This window comes from Moschus berezovskii, chromosome 21 (assembly GCF_049115385.1).
Source record: "Moschus berezovskii isolate FMDL1 chromosome 21, NW_MosBer_1.0, whole genome shotgun sequence".
Lineage (NCBI taxonomy): Eukaryota > Metazoa > Chordata > Mammalia > Artiodactyla > Moschidae > Moschus > Moschus berezovskii.
In genome coordinates this window covers 11977831-12005470 of record NC_142480.1, presented here as the reverse complement: position 1 = coordinate 12005470, position 27640 = coordinate 11977831, and the positions used below count along the sequence as shown (strand labels likewise).

The 27640-nt window shown below is 37.6% G+C and overlaps 1 protein-coding gene across 3 annotated transcripts in view; it reads left to right on the top strand.

Annotated features, from left to right (window-relative positions):
* UNC79 (unc-79 subunit of NALCN channel complex) overlaps positions 1-27640 on the top strand; it is a 222807-nt gene that overhangs the window by 15745 nt on the left and 179422 nt on the right. For all 3 annotated transcript variants that reach the window (XM_055417627.2, XM_088829774.1, XM_088829773.1), the window contains 3 exons: positions 7641-7733; positions 17187-17242; positions 17915-18044. In XM_055417627.2, the coding sequence (XP_055273602.2) occupies positions 7641-7733; positions 17187-17242; positions 17915-18044 (279 nt within the window). The remainder of the gene's footprint in view (positions 1-7640; positions 7734-17186; positions 17243-17914; positions 18045-27640) is intronic.

Here is a 27640-nt window from a genome sequence, read left to right as displayed (position 1 = left end):
TACATATATCAGGCCCTTGGGGTTATACTTGGGAGTGACTGAGCATCTGACAACTGGCAACTTGTTTCTTCATCCTAGATTATTAGTTTCTACTTGATTAGAAATGTACTCTAAACATAGCCTGTAGTCACTTTGGAATCCTTACTTATTTAAATGTGTGAGCCTTGGCAACTGAGGAAAACAAAATAGTAAGTTGAGTTTATAAAATCTGTGTGAAAATTGTAATGCTTGTTAGTGAAGTAGCTTGGTATTTATTTAAAGGGTAGGGACAAATCATTTCTGTCTCTGGGACCCTATTTTTCTTTAACTGTGAAGAAGAGGTTTAGAAAAAATGTTCCATCTCTAAGGTTATTTCTAGCTTAATTATTCTGGTTAAATAGCATCAATCTTTTTTTATGTAAGGGGCGTATCTTCCTTCAGTGCAATCGCTGATCTGGTTCATTTATTTGGTTGCTCTGGTTTTAGTCTCTTAGTTTTGACTGGTTCATTTCTTGTCACCATTCCTGGGATTCAACAGTAGCCAATCTTTGTCATCCTTAAATCTTTGAGAATAAGTTGTGGTACTTACCTTTAGAGCCAAATTCTGTTAAATGATTCAAGAGTTTCTTTTGTCCTTATTTTTTCCCAGAGTAGATAAAAAGGACACAGATCCAAAGATGGAGGGAATTGGGTTCCAGATTAATCATGTCAAACTGAATTGATGTGAGAATGTGTGTCTGTTGCTTGCATCCATGTTATGTTGGTTTTATTTTGGGAAGTTGTTTCCGTGTTCAAAATTTCTGACCAGAACTAGAGGGGAGCATTTAATTTCTATGGTAATATTTTTATTTCAGACCTGAGATAAAGGACATTGCATTTTCTGAGTACTTGATAAAGTCTTTAAGACAAAAAAGCTTTTATCTCTTTGGTATGGTATTTGCAAGGTCAAATGTAATACACGGACAGTTATTCAGGTGTTAAATAATTATATCATTAAGGACTTAGGAGATGAAAGTCTGAACTCTCAAGTAGACCTAATGAGGTATTGCAGCTCTTTCAGCTGAAAAGCCCTGTATGTATATCAGTTTAATCTATTACGCCATTTTTGTCAATAAACCAAATACTGTGCTTTTATTTTAAATAATTCCTTTGAGGTGCTGCAAAGTGTAATTTATTACAAAGATTTCTTTGACATAACCTTTTTTGTTCATGCCTTGTATATAGATTAAGATATATATTGGTAAATATATATCTTGTATATATATGTGCATATATTGTATATACAAATGTATATACATTATTGTATACACACACACATATATATTTATATATATTAAGATATACTTGTTGTTATTGTATATATATTAAGATATATATATCTTGTCTATATATTAAGATACACTTGTTTTTATTCCATATGTGTGCAGTAGGCTTTGTGTAATATATATATAAATATAAAGGAATTATTAAGAATTGAGAAAGTTATTTGCGTTTCACCATGGAAATCTCTCTTTTTCCACGAAGGTTCTGTGATTGTGCACCAAACTGAAGTTTGGATGTTGGCAGAGAAAAGGAAAAGAGGTCCGAAATGAACATTATTTGATGTAGCATACATTATTTTAAAGCAAATAATAAAGCTGAACAATTAAATCTGTGAAAGATCCTTCTAGTGGTATCTTGGTATCCTGAACTGTAGTCTTATCTAGTTTCTTTTCCAACTTTAATTTCCTCAAAAGTCACTTACCCTTAGGCAACAAAGGTTCATTTAGATCTTTGCATGGAATTAAAAGCAACTGTATGATTTAATTGAATATCTGTGTCTAAGCCTTTGGCCCTGCATCATTTTTTTGTTCTACTGCTACTACAGAGGTTGCATGTTATGTTCAATGATCTTCCAAATACTAATAAGTAAATATAATAGAAAAAAACACAGTAAAATACCAATGTAAGATATTAATGAATTTAAGTAGTATTTTATATATAAAGTCTGTTTTACTAGCTAATGACTGTTTTTGTAAGGTAGATATTACTATACTTTTTTGTTGTTCAGTCACTATGTCATGTCCCACTCTCTGTGACCCCATGGACTGCAGGATGCCAGGCTTCCCTGTCCTCTACTATCTCCCGGAGTTTGCTCAAACTCATGCCCTTTGAGTTGGTGATGCTATCTAACCATCTCATCCTCTGTCGTCCCTTCTCCTTTTGCCTTCAATCTTTCCCAGCCTCAAGGTCTTTTCTAGTGAGTTGGCTCTTCACATCAGGTGGCCAAAGTATTGGAGTTTCAGCTTCAGCATCAGTCCTTCCAATGAATATTCAAGGTTGATTTCCTTCAGGATTGACTGGTTTGATCTCCATGCAGTTCAAGGGACTCTCAAGAGTCTTCTCCAACCAAAATTCAAAAGCATCAATTGTATATAATAGTATACTTTAGAAGTTTTAATATTGAATTATGAGAAATATTTTAGGATAGGAATCCAGATGCACTGAATTGTAGTCCTTTGATTGTTGGCGGATCTCACAATCTTATCTAACTTTAGTTTCTTTAGCTGTGCTGCTGCTGCTGCTTAGTCACTTCAGTCGTGTCCGACTCTATGCGACCCCACAGACGGCAGCCCACCAGGCTCCCCCGTCCCTGGGATTCTCCAGGCAAAAACACTTGTGAATAATCATAACTTTCCTTGTCTGCATCACGGTGTTTGTTGTGAAGGCCATGGCATAACGTATGAGAATGGTCTTTGAATGTTGTCGGACGTTATACCAGTTTATAACAGTCCAAAGCACACAGTCAAATGACAGACATGTCAAATCTCATTGCAACCCTTTCCAATATACTGCTTGAAATTACATGGTGACCTGAAATTTCATCATCTTAAATATTGCTTGAAATAAGGGACGATCTGCTGGGGCTTGGGAATTTTTCCTGAGAATGTGTCATATAATAACAGTAATTGTTATACCAGGTTTTGATCTCATAGAACCTGAAAGAACACCCCTTCAGTGTTGATGGGCAATCCTGTCTCTATGATTTTTTATTTATCTACCAACCTTAGCATATATTTTAGTGCTGCATAGACTTCAGGGTCATGGTATCTTTTGTTGAACCGATGTGACCTGACAGCACAGGTATCTTATGCTCAAACCCTGTCTCATGGAGCACAGTTACCTCTGCTTACACAAACAGAGGCCACTTGCTAATCCAGGCCGCACAGGAAATGGTTCTGTCATATAGCAGAACTGGCATCAGAATGGTTTTTTTCTTCCCAGGTGATTCCCTTCCCTGTACCTCTTATAAAGATAGACAGCATCCAATAACTTCTGAGCTGGTCTCCCAGCCTCTACTCTTAGCCCTCCCAGAGCCTGCTCTCCACCAAAAAGCCAGAGCTATCCTCCAAACATGGAAATCAAATTATGTCATTTCCTTCTTGAAAACAACTAGTAGCTTCCCATCACTCCTGCAAATCAAATTCAGAGCCTCTGCCTTGCTATCTGGCCCCAGCTTATCTTACTACTTCATCCCTTGCCTCTGCTAGCGTTCACTCTGCTGGGCTCATATTGGCCTTGCTGCAGTTTCATGAAGGCACAAGGTTTTGCTTTTGCTCCAGGCTTTTTTCCTCTATCTCACAAGCCCTTCTTGCAGATGGTCACATGATTTGCTTGCTCACTCTCTTCAAGTCTCAGCTCCAGTATTGTGGCTTCCCAAAGGCCCGTCTTTACCTTCAAGCTCAAACAGGACCCTCCATCATTTCCCACCTATTCCCTTTGTATTTCTTCACATGTATTTGTTTCCTTTTCCTCTAGAATAGCAACATAACTGTCTACAGTCATGGAAAGGTTATATAAAATTCTGTGCTATTCAATAGAATAGCCACTAGCCACATGTGGGAACTGAGCACTTTCTAATGAGACAGAGGGATGAATTTTTAATTTAGCTTACTTTTTCAGATATTTAGTTTTTATTTATGGCTGTGCTGGGTCTTTGTTGCTGCACGTGGGCCTTCTCTAGTTGCAGAGAGCGGGGGCTACTCTTCTCTGTGGTACGCTGGCTTCTCATTGCAGGGGCTTCTCTTGTTGCTGGGCAAGCGCCCAGCAGCTGTGGCTTGTGGGCTCCAGAGCACAGGCTCAGTTGTTGTGGCTCATGGGCTTAGTTGCTCCACGGCATGTGGAATCTTCCCGGACCAGGGATCAAACCCATGTCCGCTGCGTTGGCAGGTAGATTCTTACCACTATGCCTACCTTTCCTTTTAATTAGTTTAAATTTAACCACATGTGGCTACTATATTGTACAGCACAATTCTAGCATTTAAGCTTCATAAAGATAAAGAATTGCCTGTCTTATACACAGCTGTGTCCCAGCATCTAGAATAATGCCTCATATGTAGGAGATACTGAAAAATTACTGTGTGACTGAGTAAGTGACTAGAGCATTAGCTATGAAGTCAAGTGACTTAGGCCATAGTCCTAATAATTAGATTGGTATTCTTGTGCATAATTTGATTTCTGTTTTATAAAATGGCTTTCCTCTATACTCTTTTTTTTTTTGCTGAGACTTATATAAGAGCTATTTCTGATAATGTGTTAGGAATTATAAAATGCAGGAACAGATTAAGAAATTGTTGTTGTTCATAGAAGGAGGGCATGATATAATAATTGTTTTGGTAGTGCTAAGAGAATCAGGTCTTAAGAGGAATAGGTGTTAAGACTTAACTGTATTTCCTGAGCACAATATTTCATGTAAAATTTCCTTATTTTGATTATTTCTCTAGTTCCTTCCATTGTATGTAGCTTTAACCTTATACATCCTCATGAGGACAAGCTGCATGTCTGTTTGCGTCATGCCTTTTTAGCTAGATTCAATAAATGATGTGTGCCTCTGCATGTTTATTAAATTGGAATTGTGGTGACTTTGTTCACTCCATTAGAAGGCTAAGAAATTGCAAGGCACAGTCTGTTTAAAGAAGTGCTGGAGTTGGTTTCAGAGGGCTTGAGTCAGGGGAACACTCTTGGCTTTGGTGCTGACCTTTCTTGAGGGAGAGCATGGATTTGTAGGGGTGAGGAGGGACATCCAAAAGTCACCAAGCCATTTGGACTGTTCTCCAAATGACCTTCACCTAAACCATCCGAGATATTTGGGCATCTCTCCCACTGCGCCTCCAGGCACAGTGATTCTCAACCTCCCGTAACAGTAGTTTTCACTTTTAAGAAACACTTCTAATTTAAGTTTGAAATGAATTTAAACAAAGGTGAAACACTTGTCCCCAAAGGAATGGATATAGTATACATATAATTATTTTTCCTTGCCTATGTCGAAGGCTACACTTTCTTTTGCTTTTCTCCCCTTTAACCAAATAACCCAAGGGTGTGCAATTATTCCTCCCACATCTGGACACCTTATTAAATATTTCCTTTCTTTTTTTCCCATGTTTTATTTATTTAAAATTTTTGGCTGCACACTGCGACATATGGTATCTTAGTTCCCCAACCAAGGAATGAAACTGCATCCCCTGCATTGGAAGGCAGAGTCTTAACCACTGAACTGCCCCGAAAGTATTTTCTTTCTTATTCTTATCCCTCTAGTAGTGCTTCTCAAATGTAGCTCCAAGGTCCACTTGGTTAGAATCATTTGGTGTCTTTATTAAACACAGCTTTCCTGCTTCCCAACTGAGTTAAACTCTCTAGATATGGGTCCCCTGAAGCTGAATATGAACAAATATTAGTATCAGCCATTCAGTCGTGTCCAACTCTTTGTGACCCTATGGACTGTAGCCCTCCAGGCTCCTCTGTCCATGGGATTCTCTAGGTAAGAATACTGGAGTGGGTTGTCATGTCCTCCTCCAGGGGATCTTCCCCCAGGGATTGAACCTGAGTCTCCTGCATTGCAGGCAGATTCTTCACCATCTGAGCAGGGAAGCCTAATTTGAACAAGCTCCTTGGCTAAAGTCTGAATTTGGCCCAAAGAATTTTTTCCTTGATTAATCATACTTAGTTCATCAGCTATAACATCTAAGAGCAGTGAACTGATCTTCATATCTTTGTATAAAAGTATTAATACTTATTTATATTGTATAACCAAGCTAATTTATGTTGCTGAATATTACTGGCTTGGTGGGTTTAGCAGCAGCTCAGCAGTAAGTGATTAATAAAAACCAACTCAGGTAAATGGGACTTAATTATAGATCTATTTTATTTGTTTGTGTATTTCTGTAAAGCTGTTGTAATGGCCACAGTGTCCATTGTGGCTTACATTTTTTAAATGTAAAATAAAGAGAATCATGTTAAATTTTTTTGGTCTTCTTCATTATATGATAAACCTCTTTTAGTGCTTTAATACTTCTTTTATATGTGTGTTTTATTCTTATTCTTTTTGGCTGTAGGTGAGATATTATTCCTACATATTGCACTTCAATGTTTTAAAATAAGACAGATTTTAGGGCTCTCTGCTTTTTTCTTGTTGTCTGTGTTGGTGGTCTTCTGCAGTATGTGTTGGAAATTGAGAGTTGACTTTATGAGGGTGTTTATTCACTATCTACTCTTGTGTTTGTGCTTTCCTGACAATTTGCCACAGGAGCCCAACTATAAGGCAAGGTTTCTGCTATTTCTGCAATTACCCCAGAAAAAGAATTCTATTTTCTATTTGAGTCCTTGTAAAGTTTCTCTATTGTGGGCCCTCTCTGTTACTGTGTTTAGAATAATAAAGTACACTGGAGACAACATGTTACCTCGAATGACCTCCACCAGAGCTAGTTCTGGATGCTTATAGAGGTTACCTGATACACTCATTAAAAAAGAGAGATTTGAAACAGTGTTGGATGTCTTCGTAAACAGGCCACTTAAAGATGTCTTAAAAGCAATATGTAAGTGGTTATCACATAGCATTCACAATTTTACTGCTATAAGATGAATTTTAAAGACTCCAACTGACCTTGTGATTGAATACTGTGGGACAGGATAAAATGTTCAGCAACAGCATTATTCACAGATTCAAAAAGTGCTTTATTTCAAACAACTCAGGTGGATATGAAAATGGTAAGCTCTGGAAAAGTAAAAGAGTGATTGTTATGGCGATTAAGCTGCTGCTGCTGAAGTTACATGTGAAGGTTTGAATAAAATTGTTTAATGAAAAGTGAGTTGAAAATAATTTTTAAATTAATATACTGTTTTTTATTATGCATGATTTAAAATTTGTGTTTCTTACTAAGTCAATATAGTGCCCATTATAGGTAGACTCTTTCATCTGCATCTCTTAATACATTCAAGTCGTGTTAAAAAACCTTTTATTTTTACTTTCTTATAAAAACTTCAACATGTGTTGTATTGGGATGCATGGAGGATTTTGTTTTTTCTTTCTTTTCTACCTAGATAAAAACATATTGGAAACAGAGATCACATCTAAGTAAAATTCTGATATAACTATTACAATACATTCTGGCATTATTCCTGCTCCTTGAAGATTCTCACTAAATATGCCTATGATAAAGACTATGGTAGTGTTTGTATGCCAGGACAAATTTTGTGATTTTATTTATGCAAAACTTCTGTTGATTTTTTTCAAGTTTCTTTTCAGCTCTCATGCCCTATGCAAAGTAGCAACAAAATATATAAATAAACATAAATATACAAATATATATATAAATTGTGTCTAATCAAAATAATTTTGGTTTCAGTGGGTTCCTCAAGGAGAGAAGGCGTCCCTGCCCATGTTAATCTCTCTGCATCATCCATGCTAATGATTGCAATGCAGTATACGTCCAACCCAGGTAAGTGGGAATTTGGATGATTTATTAATTCCAAGACCAATAATTGAATAAGATATCAAATAGGCAAACTAGAAATTCTTAGGAGATTTTCTTTTGGTGAATAGACAACTGGAGTTGTGTTAGAAAATAGATTTCAAAATTGAAATAAGTTTTACTTGCCTCTGGCTGTTAGTACTAATCCTATTGGCTAGTGATATTTTTAGAATATTTGAGAACAGTTTTAGAACACGGACTGGAAATGGCTTGAATATAAGTATATAGAAATAATTCAGTTATTGAAATAAAAATAAAATAATAATAAGAAAATAAAATCAATCACCTGCAATTCTAACAACTAAAGATGACCACTGTGAATGTTTTATGAATTTGCTACTGTAATACCACATGAATATCCTTGCACATAAATCTTTTATTATATTTGTGACTGTTTTCTTAGAGTAAGTTCATAAAAGAGGGATTAATGGGTTGAAGGGCTTGAAAAAATTTTCAATATTCCCACTAATTATGTATGAAAGTATACTGTACTGTTATTGAGTGCTATAACATTTGTGTAGAGATGACTAGATAAAAAACAGTATCTCATTTTGATTTGTGTTTCTTCGATTACTAGTAATGTTAAACAGATTTAATCTGATATACTTTGCTTGATTTCCATTTATCAGTGTCACTGCAGATGAACTTTGGGAAACTAACCTAAAAGGGGGCTGACTGTTGGAGTCACATGCTAAGACATGATCTCAATTTTTATTTTCATTAGGCAAGTAGACAAATTTGGTGGCCCTGTTTTTGACCTTCTACATAATTACATAATTACCTTCTACATAATTACATAATGAGTAATAATTGAGTTTTTGACTCAGGATGAGGAAACCAATTTTTTAAAAAATTTCAAAATCTTAATGTTTCTTAATCTGGAATATCATCCTTCAAATATGAAATCCCTTATGATGATTATATGAGTTTAATTAAAATATATATTTGGAGGAAGTTACATCTTATATCTCTCTTTGGCTTAAAGGATCCTCATAATATCATTTATATGTATTAGAATATAATGAATCTATATGCGGGGATGACTCAGAGGGAGGATAAAGGGAGGAGGGAGGTGAGAGGGGGGTTCAGGAGGGGGAACTCATGTACACCTGGGACGAATTCATGTCAATGTATGGCAAAACCAACCAATATAATATTGTAAAATAAAAAAAAATAAATTAAAAAAGAAAAAGAAAGTTAAAAAAAAAAAGAATATAATGAATCTAGTTTGTTAAAGTCTCTAGTTAGTTATCTAAGTCTCTGAGAATCTAGTTAGTTAACTAAACTCTCTACATCAGGCTTTGGTCCTAATTTCCACGTTGGGAGGCAGTTTAGCAGGGCGGGTAGAATCATGTGCTTTGAGGTTAAGGGTATGAGAGTTCACATCTGAGCTCAGCACAAATTGCCAGTTAGCTTAACCATGAGCAAGTTCTTTAACTTCCCTAAAACTAAGTTTTATCATTTCTAAAATGGAAATAATTCTTCCTGCAGTAACTTCAAATGTTGTTGTAAGGATTTAATGGCTTAGGTCTGTGTGAAGTGCTTCCTCAGCATAGTGACTTGGCACATCATGAACACTGCTCAGTAAATGGAATCATGGATCTCTACAATCTGCCACTGTCTTCTTGGAGTTGAATGTTTCACTGGGAAACCACTGCTATCAAATAGTGTTACTTCTGTTATTTCTAAATCTGCGTCTTCATCTGTTCATGGGGGGACATGTATAGCCAGCTATTCTATGCTAAGAATGACATGTGGGACAGCAAGTTAATCTGGTAATGGGGGAAACGGAAGAAGTGAGGTGCTGTCCACTAGGGGGCTGTCTGTGACCAAGTGGGTAGGACATTATTATCCTTTGAACTTTTATTGGGGGAGATAGCCAGTGGAAGCTCGATCCTTGTAGCTGACGGTATATCAGGGATAGAGCCGAGTTCTTGCTCAGGTACCTGGAATTCATTGTGTAACTCCTTTGTACATTGCTCTGTGCTCAGCACTGTGAAAACCACCCTGAAATATAAGACATGGTGCTTGCTATGGAGCTTATGTCTAAGATAAGGGGAGATTAGGAAGATTAGGCTTATTCACATAAATGATTAATTTACAGTATAAAGTAGTATGTAAAAAGTACCAAATAAATTCTACGGATACTGTTAATTCATCACAGGAGAGAACTGTCTGGGTTGAAATGATCAGGAGAGGCTTTGTGCCACTTGATCAAAGTATGGGTCTTAAAATCGGATAGAATTTTGATTGACAGGGTAAGTGGGAAATTCTGGGAGAGGAGGCAGTTTAAATAAAGGGACTTTCTGGCTTTGTTCATGGATAGTCAGTGGCCTCCTCTGAACAAGGTTCGTGTAGCAAACACAAGGAGAAGAGCAGACCCTGTGGAAGAGAAAGTACCCCAGAGCAGAGAAAGCAGTTGTGGCGTCACACAGTTCCAATCTAGAGGACCGTTTATAAACTCAACAAGCAGTTACTGAGTGTCTGCTCGGTGCAACCCCTCCTCTCTCTTCGTGAAGCTTATCGTGTGGCGGAGGGAGAAAACATTAACCAAATAATTACACAAGCAAGTGTCCAGTTTCGATTGTGACAAGTGCTTTGAATGATGTACATTGTGCTATGATGAGACACTATAATAGGGGATTTTTCTTTTATTGAAGAGATTAGGGAGAGCTTTTCTGGGAGTATAACCTTTGGTCTGAGGACTGATGGATGAGTAGAATTAACAAGTCCTATCAGGGAGTGGAGGTTTCCAGGCAGAGGGATCTCATGTGTCAGAAGGGAAACTTGCAAGTAGGTAGGACTGACAGGTCACTGTAGCTGGAGCTCAGAGTGAGGGTTGCCTGGTGTGAGATGAGACTGTAGACATCCACAGGTCAGAACACGCAGATGTTGTGGGCTCTGGGAGTCCTGCGCTCATCCTAAGTCTAATGGGGAGGTACTGAAAGACTTTTGAGTATTTGTGTGTGTGTGACACTGGGGTTTCCCAGGTGGCTCAGTGATAAAGAATCTGCCTGCCAATGCAGGAGACGCCGGTTAAATCCCTGGGTTACAAAGATAACCTGGAGGAGGTAATAGCAACCCACTCCAGTAGTCTTGTCTGGAGAATCTCATGGGCAGAGGTGCCTGGTGGGCTACAGTCCATAGGGTCACACAGAGTCAGACATGACTGAGCGACTGACCGTGTACGCATATATGTGTCACCCTAGCTGCAGCTTAGAATGGAATAAAAGGAGCCAGAGTGGATACAGATTGACCCATGAGGAGGCCATTGCATTTGTCTATACATGTAAATGGAGAAGGCAATGGCAAGCCACTCCAGTACTCTTGACTAGAAAATCCCATGGATGGAGGAGCCTGGTGGGCTGCAGTCCATGAGGTCACTGGGGGTCGGACACGGCTGGGTGACTTCACTTTCACTTTTCACTTTCACACTTCACTTTCACACATTGGAGAAGGAAATGGCAACCCACTCCAGTGTTCTTGCCTGGAGAATCCCAGGGATGGGGAAGCCTGTGGGCTTCCGTCTATGGGGTCACACAGAGTCAGACATGACTGAAGTAACTTAGCAGTAGCAGCATACATGTAAAAGTCAGGGTTGATTGAGGCCAAGGAAAGTGGATATATCTGAGAGCTATTCAGGAAGTAAAAATTGTTAGGGTTTGGTGACATATTGGATATCCCTGAGAAAGAAGACCCTGGAAGAGAAAGACCAGGCTTCTAAGGGAAGATCGTGAGGTCTGTTTTGGACATGTATGTTCAAGGTGTCTTTAAAATATATGAGAGAAGATGATATACCTTGGACTAATACATTGTTGTATGTCAATTATATCTCAATAACACTGGGGGAAAAACCTACACATAACCTCAGTAATAATTCTCTGTATCTTATAAAATTGGAATTGGTCAAACAGGAAATGGCAAGAGTGAACATCGATAGTTTAGGAATCAATGAACTAAAGTGGACAGAAACGGGTGAATTTAATTCAGATGGCTATTATACCTACTACTGTGGGCAAGAATCCCTTAGAAGAAATGGAGTACCCCTCACTGTTAACAAAAGAGTCTGAAATGCATTACTTGGGTGCAGTCTCAAAAACTGCAGAATGATCTCAGTTCACTTCCAAGGAAAACCATTCAATATCACAGTAATTGAAGTCTTTGCCCCAAGCACTAATCCTGAAGAAGCTGAAGTTGAATGATTCTATGAAGACCTATGAGACTTTGTAGAACTAACACCAAATAAAGGCGTCCTTTTCATCATAGGGGACTGCAATGCAAAAGAAAAGTCAAGAGATATCTGGATTAACAGGCAAGTTTGGCCTTGGAGTACAAAACGAAGCAGGGCAAAGGATAACAGAGTTTTACAAAGAGAATGCTCTGGTCATAGCAAAAACTCTCTTCCAACAACACAAGAGAAGACTTTACACATGGACATCACCAGGTGGTCAGTACCAAAATCAGATTGATTATATTATTTGCAGCTGAAGATGGAGAAACTCTATACAGTCAGCAAAAACAAGACTGGGAGCTGACTGTGGCTCAGATCATGAACTCCTTATTGCAAAATTCAGAATTAAATTGAAGAAAGTAGGGGAAACCACTTAGACCATTCAGGTATGACCTAAATCAAATCCCTGATGATTATACAGTGGAAGTGACAAATAGATTCAAGGGTTTAAATCTGATAGACAGAGTGCCAAAAGAACTATGGACGGAGGTTCATGACATTGTACAGGAGGTGGTGATCAAAACCATCCCTAAGAAAGAGAAATGCAAAAAGGCAAAATGGTTGTCTGAGGAGGCCTTACAAATAGTGGAGAAAAGAAGCGAAGTGAAAGACCAAGGAGACAAGGAAAGATATACCCGTTTGAATGCAGAGTTCCAGAGAAGAGCACAGAGAGATAAAAGCCTTCTTAAATGAACATTACAAAGAAATAGAGGAAAACAATAGAATAGGGAGAGATCTCGCCAAGATCTCTTCAAGAAAATTAGAGATACCAAGGGAAAATTTCATGCAAATGGGCACAATAAAGGACAGAAATGGTATGGACCTAACAGAGGCAGACGAGATTAAGAAGAGGTGGCAAGAATACACAGAAGAACTATACAAGAAAGATCTTAGTGACCTGGATAACCACAGTAGTATGATCACTCACCTAGAGCTAGACATCCTGGAGTGTGAATTCAGGTGGGCCTTAGGAAGCATTACTATGAAGAAAGCTAGTAGAGGTGATGGAAATCCTTCTGAGCTATTTCAAATCCTAAAAAATGCTGGTGCTAAAGTGTTGCACTCAATATGGCAGTGAATTTGGAAACCTCAGTAGTGGCCACAGGACTGGAAAAGGTCAGTTTTCATTCTAATGCCAAAGAATGTTCAAACTACTGCACAGTTGCACTCATTTCACATACCAGCAAGGTAATGCTGAAAATCCTTCAAGCTAGGCTTCAACAGTATGTGAACTGAGAACTTCCAAATGTACAAGCTGGATTTAGAAAAGACAGAAGAGTTCAGTTCAGTTGCTCTGTCGTGTCTGACTCTTTGTGACCTCATGGACTGCAGCATACGAGGCTTTCCTGTCCATCACCAGCTCTAGGAGCTTGCATCTTTAAATTTCATTTCATGAAATTCATTAAAAATAGTTTAATTTCATGGCTGCAGTCACCATCTACAGTGGTTTTGGAGCCTGAGTCTGTCACTGTTTTCATTGTTTCCCCATCTATTTGACATGAAGTGATGGGATTGGATGCCAAGACCTTAGTTTTTTGAATGTTGAGTTTTAAGTCAGATTTTCCACTCTCTTCTTTCACTTTCATCAAGAGATTCTTTAGTTCCTCTTCATTTTTTGCCATAAGGGTGGTGTCATCTGCGTACTGAGGTTCTTGATATTTCTCCCAGCAATCTTGATTCCAGCTTGTGCTTAATCCTGCCTGGCGTTTCAGATGATGTATTCAGCATAGAAGTTAAAAAAGCAAGTGACAATGTATAGCCTTGACATACTCCTTTCCCAATTTGGAACCAGTCTATTGTTCCATGTCCAGTTATACCTGTTGCTTCTTGACCTGCATACAGGTTTTTCAGGAGGCAGGTAAGGTGGTCTGGTGTTCCTGTCTTGTTAAGAATTTTCCACAGTTTGTTGTGATCCACACGGTCAAAGGCTTTGGTGTAGTCAGTAAAGCAGAAGTAGATGTTTTTCTGGAACTCGCTTGCTTTTTTGATGATCCAACAGATGTTGGCAATTTGATCTCTGGTTTCTCTGACTTTTCTAAATCCAGCTGTACATTTGGAAGTTCTTGGTTCATGTTCTGTTGAAACCTTGCTTGGAGGATTTTGGCCATTACTTTGCTAGCATGTGAATTGAGTGCAATTGTGTGGTAGTTTGAATATTCTTTGGCATTGCCCTTCTTTGGTATTGGAATGAAAACTGACCTTTTCCAGTCTTGTGGCCACTGTTGAGTTTTCCAAACTTGTTGGCATATGGAGTGCAGAGTACATCATATGAAACGCTGCACTGGATGAAGCTGAAGCTGGAAATAAGATTGTCGGGAGAAATATCAATAACCTCAGATATGCGATGACACCATCATTATGGAAGAAAATGAAGAGGAATTGAAGAACCTGTTCATTAAGGTGAGAGAGGAGAGTGAAAAATCTGCCTTAAAACTCAACATTCAAAAAACTAAGATCATTGTATTCAGTCCCCTCAGTTCTTGGAAAATAGATGGGAAAAAAATGGCTTAATTTTCTTGGACTCCAAAATCACTGTGAATGGTGACTGCAGCCATGAAATTAAAAGATGTTTGTTCTTGGAAGAAAGGCTATGACAAACCTAGACAGCATATTAAAAAGCAGAGACATCACTTTGTTGACAAAGGTCCATCTAGTCAAAGCTATGGTTTTTCCAGTAGTCATGTCCAGATGTGAGAGTTGGGCCATAAAGAAGGCTGAGTGCCAAAGAATTGATGCTTTTGAACTGTGGTGTTGGAGAAAACTCTTGAGAGTCCCTTGGATAGCAAGGATATCAAACCAGTCAATCCTAAAGAAAATCAACCCTGAATTCCATTGGAAGGACTGATGTTGAAGTTCCAATACTTTGGCCACCTGATGCAAAGAACCAACTCCTTGGAAAAGACCTTGATGCTGGGAAAGATTGAGGGCAGGAGGGCAATAGAGGATGAGATGGTTGGATGGCATCACTGAGTCAATTAACATGAGTTTGAACAAACTCCAGGATACAGTGAAGGACAGGAAAGTCTGACATGCTGCAGTCCCTGCGGTTACAATCATTCGGCCATGACTGAGAAACTGACAACAGCAAAACAGAAAAATACAAATAGATCAGCTTCCTTCAGAAAAAAAGAGGTAATAGTAATTAAGAAGTTGTATTATGAGTCTTTAACCCAGTACAGAATTCTGGGCTAGAAGTAATGAACTTTGAGCCCTCATGTTCAATGCTATTCACTGAGTTGTATATAGATGGTAAGTCAAGTTGTACAGTCATACCTTCTTTTACTATGTTGCACAGATCTTGTGTTTTTTTACGAAGTGAAGTTTTGTAGCATCTCTGCATTGTCAAATGATGGTTAGAATTTTTAAGCAATGAAATATTTTTCAATTGAGGTGTGTTCATTGTTTTTTTTTTGTAGATATTATGCTATTGCACCCTTAAGAGACTATAGTATAGTGCAACCGTAACTTGTATATGCCTGAAGAAACCAAAGAAATTTATGATTCACATTATTGCAGTATTTGGTGTGATTTGTAATGGGACTTGTAGTATTTCTGAGGCATTGCTGTATATGAGTGTGACATTGATCATGAGACAGCATAGAATGAAAAGTAGATTTTATTTATGATCAGACTTTCAGGAGCTCCAGCAGATACTGGCCCAATGGAAGAGGAGGAGCTTGCCAAGGAGACAGAGAGCTGTTTGGCTGACTAATAGAGGCTTTAAGCTATAAAAATGTTTGTTGTATACTTAATAGGAAGTCTTGGATATAGCCGTATCAGGGGTCTGAGATGCCATCTTTGGGTTTCTCTGAATTTCTTCTCATGTTTGCAAGATATGTCACAGTGGAGGTTATTATATTCTTACATGCATGCGTACTCAGTCACAAAGTCGTGCTGACTCTTTACGACCCCATGGACTGTAGCCTGCCAGGCTCCTCTGTCCATGGAGTTCTCCAGGCAAGAATACTGCAGTGGTTTGCCATTTCCTTCTCCAGGAGATCTTCCCGACTCAAGGATCAAACCCATGTCTCCTGCATTGCAGGAGGATTCTTTACCACTAAGCCACCCAGGAAGGCCATATTCTTAAACAACCATATCTAAAAATTGGGGTTCAAAAATATATCCAATCAAATCCTATCAAAAATAGGATCAGTCAGGATGATTAGAGAAAGGTCTTCTGATGTGCCTCTTTCCTTTTGTCAAAGAGGAAAAATGAGTCTCAGAAGCTCCCCAGCAGATTCTATTAGGTCTTGCTGGCCAGCACTGAGTCATGTGGCCTTCCCAGCTGCAACAGAATCTGGCAAATTGTCCTGCTTTGCAGTCTGTGTACTGGGAGCTGAACAAGGAAGAAAGGGTTGCTTACAGCAGTTGAGTAGCAACAGCACTGCCTGCCACAGGTAACAGGAGAGGGTCAGTCATAAAGTCAAGGAAAGATGGTGTTCAGCAGTACTGAATGTTGATGAAGGTCAAATGAGAAGTGGACTGAAAGCTCTCCATGGAGTTGAACGACTCAGAGGTCATTGGTGACTAAAGGGAGACCAGCTTCAGTGCCGTGATAACGTTGGAAGATAGGTTAGGGAAGATATCAAATAGATATCTAACTAGGGTGAAAATATCTTTCTTCCACAAGTAAACATAGGCAAATCAAAGAAGCTTGCTGTTGCATAGCTTTTAAGGATTCCTCAACTAGATGAATTGGTGCTAAAAGACCTCCTTTCTAATCTGTCTGTCCTTGCTATCTATCCAAACTTGGGCAAGATAGAAAACCAAACCTCAGTTCTCTAGCTACAACATGGTGGTTATGAAATACATAATGTTTAAAGCTCTTAAGCTCAATACCTGGCACAAAATGAACACTCAATTAATGTGAACTTTTACTATGATTAAGCAATTTTTTTATCTGTGTCATTCTTGATTACATTAATGTAAGTTTGTATTATAAAAGTATGGTTACCAGGGAGTTAATATTTCCTATGCTAATAAGATAAATAAAATACTTTTCCAGGATCTTGAAATAAAACTTGATAAAGTCAAAGGTTTATATGATTTTTGATATGTATGAATTCATGAAAATAAGCAATTTCTAATTTAATGATTAGAGTGAAGAGTCCTACTAATATAGTTTATTACACAGGATCTTTTCTCTGGTGTTTACACTTCATATACCAATTATATTTTCTTCCTTTCAGTGTATCATTGTCAATTATTGGAATGCCTCATGAAATATAAACAGGAAGTCTGGAAAGTAAGTTTGGGACCATGTTAAACTCATAGTCACAAATTGAATTTATATAATAGAGTAAAAGTTGTTTGCATATTAAAACTATTGTTTAGGTCAAATTTATTGATGTCTTATTATCTTGGTGTGGTAGAAATTATAATTCTTTCCTTACTGGTTAATTATTTATCATTTAGAGAAGAAATGAGACTTGAAGAACAGAGTGACTTGACAGAAGCAGTAATTGGATATCTCTCATTTGTGGAATTTAGCAAACACTGTACTATGTGACAGTTTTATTTAATTTGAAAGGTTGCTTGGGAAACTTTCTTCTTTCAAATAGATGTGAATTATTAAAAAATATGTTTACGGAAATGTTTTTAAAAATGTAGTGTTTGGCAAACTGGCTTTATACTGTTCTAAAACCTTCCCCATTATTCTGAATAGAAAAGAATTTGTTAAGAGATAGTGTACATCTGAACACTATCAGGGCTGGCTTATTTACAACACCAATGAAAATAATAAAAAGAATATTCTAATGTGACGTAATCTACAAAGGCCACGTAGATGATGAAGTTCCAGGGAAATTAACCACCTCAATCCCTCCACTAGAATTTTCACTGCTTTGGTAATATTGAATGAGCTACCTTTATTTTTATTTGATGATGTTGGTGAAAACATGCTTCTTGTTTCCTTTAGGATCTTTTGTATGTGATAGCCTATGGGCCTTCACAAGTGAAACCTCCAGCTGTGCAAATGCTGTTCCATTACTGGCCCAATTTAAAACCTCCAGGGGCAATAAGCGAGTACAGGGGCTTGCAGTACACAGGTAAGAGAAGACGAGCTCTGTGTGCCCCATCTTTATTTCTCCTGTGCCATATTTCGCTCACTTACTTATTTTATTTAAATACTGTTAGATTATATTTACTGTACCCTTAGATATTGTTATAAATCCATTCTGAAACTAGGTGGTATAAAAATAAATTAATTAAAATTAATTTCAGATCTTTTATGACATCATAGCAAATTGCGTTAAGTTTCAGCCCCATTTGCTATACACTGGCCTCTGGTTTTACCGTTGCTGATCACATTGATCACCGTAAAGGTTTGAGCAGTTAGTAATGCTGCAGATGGGCTCAGATTTAGCAGGGTCCCTAGCGGCTGATTCTGCTCTAGTGAGAAGACTTGGCGTGCTTTCAGCATTACAAATTCAGGCACTAAGTAAAAATTAAATGACCCTAAAAGCCTAGTTGGACATGAAGAGTCAACCACTGGTGAATACTGGTATAATTAATAAACAGCAAGTGAACACTGAGTTTATTGTGAAGACATACATTTACCAAAAATGAAATGAACTAGCCCCTGTATCATTAACGTTTATATGTTATAAAATCAAAGAAGCAGTACATGGCTAATAGCATTTCTGATGCCCCTGTCTACCCTCTCACCCCCACTTAATTATATACATATTCTTATGAAAATGTAACAGGTAAATATTTTGGCCCAGCTTTTATTCAAGGTGTGGTGGGACTGTATTCTGATGTTATAAGAATGTACTTCTTTCTTGGCATTACTCAACTTTCTGAAAGTGATTTGAGGTGGTTCAAAGGGGATTTAACTTAATGCAGATGTCTGTTTTATGTTTCTGATTAAAGCCAAGTGTTAGAGATATTGACAGTCCTTGGTAAGCTTATTCTATACTTGGAACAAATATTAGCCTTAGTGATAACAATGGTATTAATGGAAATGATGAAGGTAGAAAGTAAGAAATTTAAAAAAATGGAAATTGGTATTATTTATGTTTTATATCATTAATGGTAGAGGATGTTTAAGTGTTGCTAAGTGGATAATTTGAGTGTAAAGGCAAGAATTTGGAAACACTCATAAAAGGTGAAATGACTGAAAAATTTGACACCAGTCAGTTATCAATATATCCCAGAAATAAGCATTTATGTGATGTATGAATAGGTAGCTAGTATCATATGAAGCTGATTTATTTGGTAAATATTTGAGAATACTGTATGAAAGGGAAAGCATGTGGCAGGAACTATATATTGACAATAGACGAATTGACACAAAACCAGACCTCATGGAGCTTAATGCAGTTTAGATATGGAGATTCATATATTTGTTCAGCAAATATTTGTGGGGCATCTACTACTAACCAGACATTCTAGGCACTGGTGGTACAGGTATTTAAAAAAAACAGGCTGAAACATTGGCCTGGGCATTCCAATTGTGGTGGAAAGACCACAAAACCACCTTACAGTGTAAGAAGCACAGTGCTGTGCTGTGCTCAGTTGCTCAGTCGTGTCTGACTCTTTGTGACCCTGTGGACTGTAGCCCACCATGCTTCTCTGTCCATGGGGATTCTCCAGGCAAGAGTACTGGAGTGGGTTGCCTTGTCCTCCTCCAGGGGGTCTTCCCAACCCAGGTATCAAACCCAGGTCTCCTACATTGCAGGCGTATTCTTTATCATCTAAGCCACCAGAGCAAGTATAGAGAGCTGTGGGAACACACAGGAAGGGCCTCTGACCTCACGCCAGTGGTGGGTTAATTTGGAGAAGGTTAAATTTCAAGGAAGGTTCTGAAGTGTGTGACGTGTAAGCTAATACCTGAAAGTTATGCACACAATAGATAGAGTCATAAGGGGAGTGAATCATGAATGGATAAAATGTGAGTTTGAAGCAGAAGGAACTTCATGGATTCAGACTTGGAGGCCAGAAATAGCACAATTGTATTTGCTGCTGCTGCTGCTGCTAAGTCACTTCAGTCGTGTCCGACTCTGTGTGACCCCATAGACGGAAGCCCACCAGGCTCCCCCGTCCCTGGGATTCTCCAGGCAAGAACACTGGAGTGGGTTGCCATTTCCTTCTCCAATGTGTGAAAGTGAAAAGTGAAAGTGAAGTCGCTCAGTCGTGTCCGACCGCTAGCGACCCCAAGGACTGCAGCCTACCAGGCTCCTCCATCCATGGGATTTTCTAGGCAAGAGTACTGGAGTGGCTTGCCATTGCCTTAGGAACTGGAAAAACTCTTATGTAGCCAGGTAGTGGAGGGGCAGGAGGAGACTAGCTGGGAGAGAAGCAGAAAGCCTGATGGCCTATGAAGGAGTTTGGATTTTATCCTAGCAGCAAAGTGAAACCATGGACAGGTTTTAAATGGAGAAACTACATGATGAGATTTGCCCGTTCAGGGCACCTGCTGCTGCTGCTGCTGCTAAGTCACTTCAGTCGTGTCCGACTCTGTGTGACCCCATAGATGGCAGCCCACCAGGCTCCCCCGTCCCTGGGATTCTCCAGGCAAGAACACTGGAGTGGGTTGCCATTTCCTTCTCCAGTGTGTGAAAGTGAAAAGTGAAAGTGAAGTCGCTTCCACCCCACAAAGTGCCCACCAATTCCATTTACCCCGTGACCACACCCTGTTGGAAGGGCCAGCCAAAGGTGTCTCCCCGGAATAGCTCAGTCTGTGCTTACTGAGACCAAAGAGACTCTTTCATCTCTTCTTGGCATTTCTGAACAAGATGTTTCCGTCTACAGGGATTCATTCTTCAATCCATTCTTGTATTCCATCCTTGCCATATGTCATTATGTGCTTGCTACCTGCCACCCTTCATCCAGGGAAGCAGATGTCTTGGAACTCCCATGCTAGTGGAGCATGGCATTCTGTGCTGGAAATAAGAGATCATGGAAAAAGTTCAATCATTCTGTTCTATGTATTACAGTTTATCGAGCGCTGGCTGTTTGTCAGACATTGGTCCAGCTGCTAAGTATCTCATTTAATATTTTAGCCTGCTCTTAACTGAACAGAATATGTGGACCAAGCACCATCTTTAGTTTTACAGACAGTTTTTTCAATTTATTCTCACAAAAATCTTGGGAGGTATATTTTCTTATTTTAATGTTACAGATCAAGAGTGGGACAGAGTTTAAGTAACATCACTAAACTCACACAGATAATAAAAGAGCACAGCTTGAGTTTGATCCTAGATCATCTTAATTAAAAACCTATATTTTTCTGTTCAATTCAGTTCTGTAAATAAACTTTAACTGGAGCACTGGAAATTTTCCGCAATTCTTCCTGCAAAGAAATATGCACTAAAGGGTATCATCAGTATTTAGATGGCTTTACAACCTTAAATATTCTCCATAATAAAAATTATGTGGAGATAGAATTTTATGGACTCAAAGATTGACTGCTTTCTTAGGGACTGGCAACATTGTATGTCTTCCCAGTGATGTGTTTCCTTTTTAAGACGTAAATTTAATATTTTTGTAAAAGAAAGATTTGTTTTTAGAAAAATTATAGAAATATGAAAGAGAGAAAAAAAATATTACCAAGAAATGACCATTGTTAACAGTTTGGTTTATTTCCCTCCGGTTTTTGTGATGTACCTTTTAAAATAAAATAGATTATATTGTATATAATTATACAAAGTTACCTCTCCCCTTTCATTATGACGTTTTTCAAATACAGAAAAGTTTAGAGACTCACACTATGAGCACACATATAGCCACCTAGATTTAATCATTGTTACTCATTTTAACTGGGCATTTGTTTATATTTAATGTATTGATTGCTTTTAAAGGATCGAAACGTGGGAATATTACAGCTCATATGAAGAAGATCAAATAGTGAGGATTTGGTAATCTACAATGTTTGCTTCTTTTGAGTTTATTAGTATTTATCACAAACAAAAAATTACCCCCATTATTTTGGTCATTAAATACAAGTCTTAATGATGCAAAAATTACAGGTTTCTTGGCAATGAAATCGCCATTGTATTGTTCTGTAAAGCTCTGCTTCTCTGGGGAGAAAGAACCTATTTAGCAATCTTCTTGCTACAATATGCCAACTAATACATGATTTAGCCTTTGTTAGCAAAGGTGAGTACCAGCTACTGTGTAGTTTCCACCTGAATTACAGGACGAAAGTGTGGCACAAATACATTTCTAAGACCGAGATTGTGGCAGAAGTAGATGAAGTGCTACTAACTGAAGAGTGCTGCGAGGTTAGACTTTGGCCTAGCCCACCAAATATCTGATTCTACATTAATACAGTTGGATTTTTGAATTGTATAGAAGTTTAAAATACATGAAAGCCTACCAATCCTTTTATGTCATAACTTCCTCCTCATTGAGTTCTTATTTATTTTCTTATTATATTGATTTTATCTCTACATAACTTAAAATGCTTTAAGCCATTTTATTGGTGTGTTATACACACATAAAGTAATACAGATTTTAAGTATATATGGAACATCTACCACCACGTTTACCATGATGATTGCCTTTCCTTCTGTCCCACAGTTAACCACTAGCCTTGTTTCCAACATCAGAGATTATTTTTGCCTATTTGTGAACTTTATATAAATGGAATGTGCACACATCATTTGTATACACACGTATGTGTGCTGCTTTGTTCATGGGTTGAGCATAACTGTACTTTGTTCATTTTTTTCTATATACATATTTTACCAAATGTATGTACTACAGTTTGTGTATTGGTTTTCCTATTGATTTATATTTGGGTTATTCCCATGTTTTGGCTCTTATAAATAATGCTGCTGTGAACATTCTTCCGCATATCTTTTGAGTATACACATGCATACAATTCTGTTATATATGCCTAGAGTGGAAGTACTGGATCAGAGGGTGTGAATCTATCCAGTTTTAATGGACAATAATAAAATTTTATATCCTTTAGTGCAGATCTTTTTACCTCATAATTGTTGATCTCTTCTTTGTCCCTCCCTGCCTTCCTCTTCCTCTCTTCCTCCTTCAAGTTTTGCTAAGTTGAAGAGTTTGTCAAGTTAAATATACACAAACACATACCTAAGCAACTAAAATTTTCATTGATAATTGCCTTGAATCCAGATCATTTTGGGAAACTGGCACCTTTGTAGTATTGAATCTTCCAAACCAAAGCATAATATCTTTCTTCAATTAGTTAGGCTTTCTTTAGTTTCCCTCAATGCTGTTTTCTAGTTTTTGTGTAGATGTCTTGCCTACGACTCGTGTAGTATGTTACTAGGTATTTATCTTTTGATGTTATTATCAATGATAAATATTTTAGAAATTACATTTTCTAACCCTTTCTGCTAAGATGTAGATGTGCAATTCTAGTGTGAAAATGAAAGTGTTAGTCACTCAGTTGTGTCTGACTCTTTGCAACCCCATAGACTGTAGCCCGCCAGGCTCCTCTGCCCATGGGATTTCCCAGGCAAGAATACTGGAGTGGGTTGCCATTTCCTTCTCCAGGGCATCTTCCCAACTCAGGGATCGAACCTGGGTCTCCTGCACTGCGGACAGATTCTTTACTATCTGAGCCACCAGGGTATACTGATCTTATATTTGGCCACCTTGATAAATGCACTTTTTAATTCTAATAATATATTTGCAGACACTTTTTGTAAGTGCGGACACTTTTAAAATTTTTTTCATGTGTAAAGCTATATTATTGTTGAATGATAACAGTTTAGGGCTTCCCAGATGGCCCTAGTGGTAAAGAACCTGGCTGCCAATGCGGGATACTCAGGTTCGATCCCTTGAGGAAGGCACGACAGCCCACTCCAATATTCTTATCTGGGGAATCCCATGGACAGGAGAGTCTGGCAGGTTACAGTCCATAGGGTTGCAAAGAATCGGACATGAATGAAGTGACTTAGCACAAGCACAAGATGACAGTTTAATGTCTCCTTTTCAATCCTTATGCCTTTTGTGTCTCTTGCCTTGTACTGGCTAAAACCTCCTATGCTATGCTGAGTTCTAAGTTCCTTGAGGTTTCTTCTTTGACCCATGCGTCATTTAGAAGAATGATAATTTCTAATCATAAGGAGATTTTTGTAGCGAAGTTTTGTATTGATTTATAGCTTGATTCCTCTGTAGTCAGACAACATACTTCGTATTATTTCATTACTTTGACAATTTTAACACTCTCTTTGGGGTAAGTTTATGGTCATTTTTGTAAATGTTCCTGTGTATTTAAAAAAAACATGTATTTAGCTATTGTTTGGTACTGTGTTCTATGTGTGTCAATTAAATAAATATTTTTATTGTATAGTTCAAATGTTCTAAATCCTTATTGCGTTTTTGTATATTTCTTCCATCAGTTACCAAGAGTAGAATGTTAAACTCTCCCACGATGACTCTGGATTTGTATATTCCTCCTTGTAGTTGTCAATATTTGCTGTATAAATTTGGGAGCTGTATTATTAGATGCATGCAAATTTAGAATACAGTATCTTCCTGGTGGGGCTTCCCTGGTGGCTCAGTGGTAAAAAAAATTGCCAGCAATGCAGGAGACACAGGAGATGGGGGTTCAATCCCTGGGTTGAGAAGGTCTCCTGGAGGAAGGTATAGCAACCCACTCTAGTATTCTTGCCTGGAGAATCCCATGGACAAAGGAGCCTGCTGGGCTACAGTCCATAGGGTCACAACGAGTTGGACACGACTGAAGTGACTGAGCACACACACACATCTCCTTGGTGAACTGAAACTTACCACATGTCTTTATTACTAGTAATGCCCTTTTGTCTGTTGAAAGGTACTTTGTTTTACTCTAACATATCTACACCAGCTTTCAAGAGTGCATGTGTGGTATTTTCCGATGTTTCATGTGTGTCTTGTAAGTAGCATATAGTTCTAGTTTTTAAACTCAGTTTTCATGATCTTTGCCTTTTAATTGAAGCATTTTGTCCACATATATGTAATATAATTACTATTTGATTTGATTTTAAATCAAATTAAGCTCCTGTCAGTTGCTTCATTTACAAATAATTTCTCCCATTCTGTAGATTTGCTTTTCATTTTGTTAACGGCTTCCTTTGTTGTGCAAATACTTGCATATTTGATTAGGTCCTGTTTGTTTATTTATTTTCCTTTCTTTTGCCTTGGCAGACAACCTAAGAAAATACTGCTATGATTTGTGTCAGAGAATATTTTGCCTATGTTCTCTTCTAGGAGTTTTATGGTGTTATGTCTTACATTTAAGTCTTTTAAAGAAATAGTTATTTATTTATGTGGCTGCATTGGGTTTTAGTTGCAGTATGTGAACTCTTTTAGTTGTAGCATGCAGGATCTATTAGTTGCAGCATGCAAAATCCTTAGTTGCAACATAGGAACTCTTCATTGCGGCATGTTTGATCTAGTTCCCTGATTAGGGATCAAGCTTGGGCTCCCTGCATTGGGAGCGTGGAGTCTTAGTCACTAGTAGGACCACCAGGGTAATCCCTATGTTTAAGTCTTTAAGTCATTTTGAGTTTATTATTTTGTATGGTGTGAGTGTTCTAACTTCATTGATTTACATGTGAGTGTCCAGCTTTTCCAACACAGCTTGAAGAGACTGTCTTTTCTCCATGGTATATTCTTGCCTCCTTTATTGAAGATTCATTGACCATTGGTGTGTGGATTTATTTTGGGGCTCTGTATTCCATTCCAGTGACCTGTATGTCTATTGTGCCAAAGCCATGCTGTTTTGATTAATGTCACTTTGTAGTATTGTCTGAAGTCTGAAAGGGTTATATCTCCAGCTTTGTTCTCTTTTTTTAGGATTACTTTGGCAATTCTGGGTCTTTTTGTGGTTCTGTATAAGTTTTAGGATTATTTGTTCTAGTTCTGTGAAAAAGTCATGAGTAATTTGATAGGGTTCACATTATATCTGTAAATTGTTTTGGGGTAGTGTGGCCATTTTAACTGTATTAATTCTTCCAATTCAAGAGCATGGGATATCTTTCCATTTCCTTAAATCATCTTCAGTTTCCTTTATCAATGTTTTATAGTTCTCAGTGTATACATCTTAAATCTGCTTGGTTAGGTTTATTCCTAGGTATTTTTTTAAATGTGATTTAAATGGTTTTTTTGTTTTTTTACTTTCTCCTTCTGATAGTTCATTGTTAATGTAAAGAAAGGCAAAAACTTTCTGTATAATAATCTTGTATCCTGCTACCTTGCTGAATTTTTCAGTTCTAATAGTTTTTGTGTGGAGTTTTTAGGGTTTTCTTTATAGAGAATCATGTCATATGCATATGAGACAATTTTACCTCTTCCCTTCTGATTTGGATACCTTTTACTTTTCTCTTGTCTGATTGCTGTGGCTAGAACTTTAAATACTATGTTGAATAGAAGTGATGAGAGCGAGCATTCTTGTCTTGTTCCAGAATTTAGGGAGAAGTCTTTTAGCTTTTTATCAATGAGTATTATGGCTGTGGATTTGTCATAAGTGACTTTTATTATATTGAGATATGTTCCCTCTATACTCACTTTGGGAACAGGTTTTATCATGAATGGAAGTTGAATCTTATCAAATGCAGTTTCTGCATCTATTGCGATAATCATGTGCTGTTTTTCTTTTGTCAGTGTGATGTATCATGTTGATTGCCTTGCAAGTGCTGAACCACCCTTGAGACCCTGGAATGACTCCAACTTGATAATGGTGTATAATCCTTTTTATACGTTCTTGCATTAGTTTGCTAATATTTTGTTGAGGATTTTTGCATCTATATTCATCAAAGATATTGGCCAATAATTTTCTTTTTTTGTAGTGTCCTTGGTTTTGGTATCAGAGGTGATGGTGGCTTCATAGAGTGATTTTGGGAGTGTTCCCCCCTCTTCAGTCTTTTGAGAGTTTGAGAAGGATAGGTATAATTCTTCTTTGTATGTTTGATAGAATTCCCCAGTAAAGCCACCTCATCCTGAACTTTTGTTTGCAGAGAGTTTTTTTCTAAAATTATGGATTCTGTTTTACTTCTGGTGGTCAGTTTATTCAAATTATATTTCTTCTTGATTCAGTTTTGGCAGGCTGTATGTTTCTAGAAACTTGTCCATTTCACCTGGGTTGTCTATGTTATTGGCATAAAAGTGTTCATAGTGCTTTCTTGATTTTTTTTTTGTATTTTTGTGGAATTGGTTATTATTTCTCCTCTTTTATTTCTTATTTTGTTTATTTGAGTCCTCTTCCTTTTCTTCTTGGTGAGCCTGGCCAGAGGGTTTTTTTTATTTTGTTTATACTTTCAAAAAATTAGTTCTTTGATATTTTTCTATTATAAAAAAACTCTTATTTATTTCCTCTCTGATCTTTATTATTTAATTTCTTCTGCTTACTTTAGGTTTTGTTTGTTCTTTTAATTTTTTTAGGTGGTAGTTTAGATTGTTTATTCAGGATTTTTCTTGTTTTTTGGAGAAAGGCCTATAGCACTAAGAAATTCCCTCTTAGGACTGCTTTTGCTGCATCCCATAGATTTTTCTTTTTAAGTTTAATATTTATTTTACTAACTTTTAAAAATTGATTGAGGTATAATTGGTTTACAGTGTTGTGTTAGTTTTTGCTATGCAGCAAAGTGATTCAGTTTTACGTACACGTATTCTTTTGTTGTATCTCACCTATTTCACGTCTTTCAGTTTTCATTGTTGTTTTCCTCGGGCATTTTTA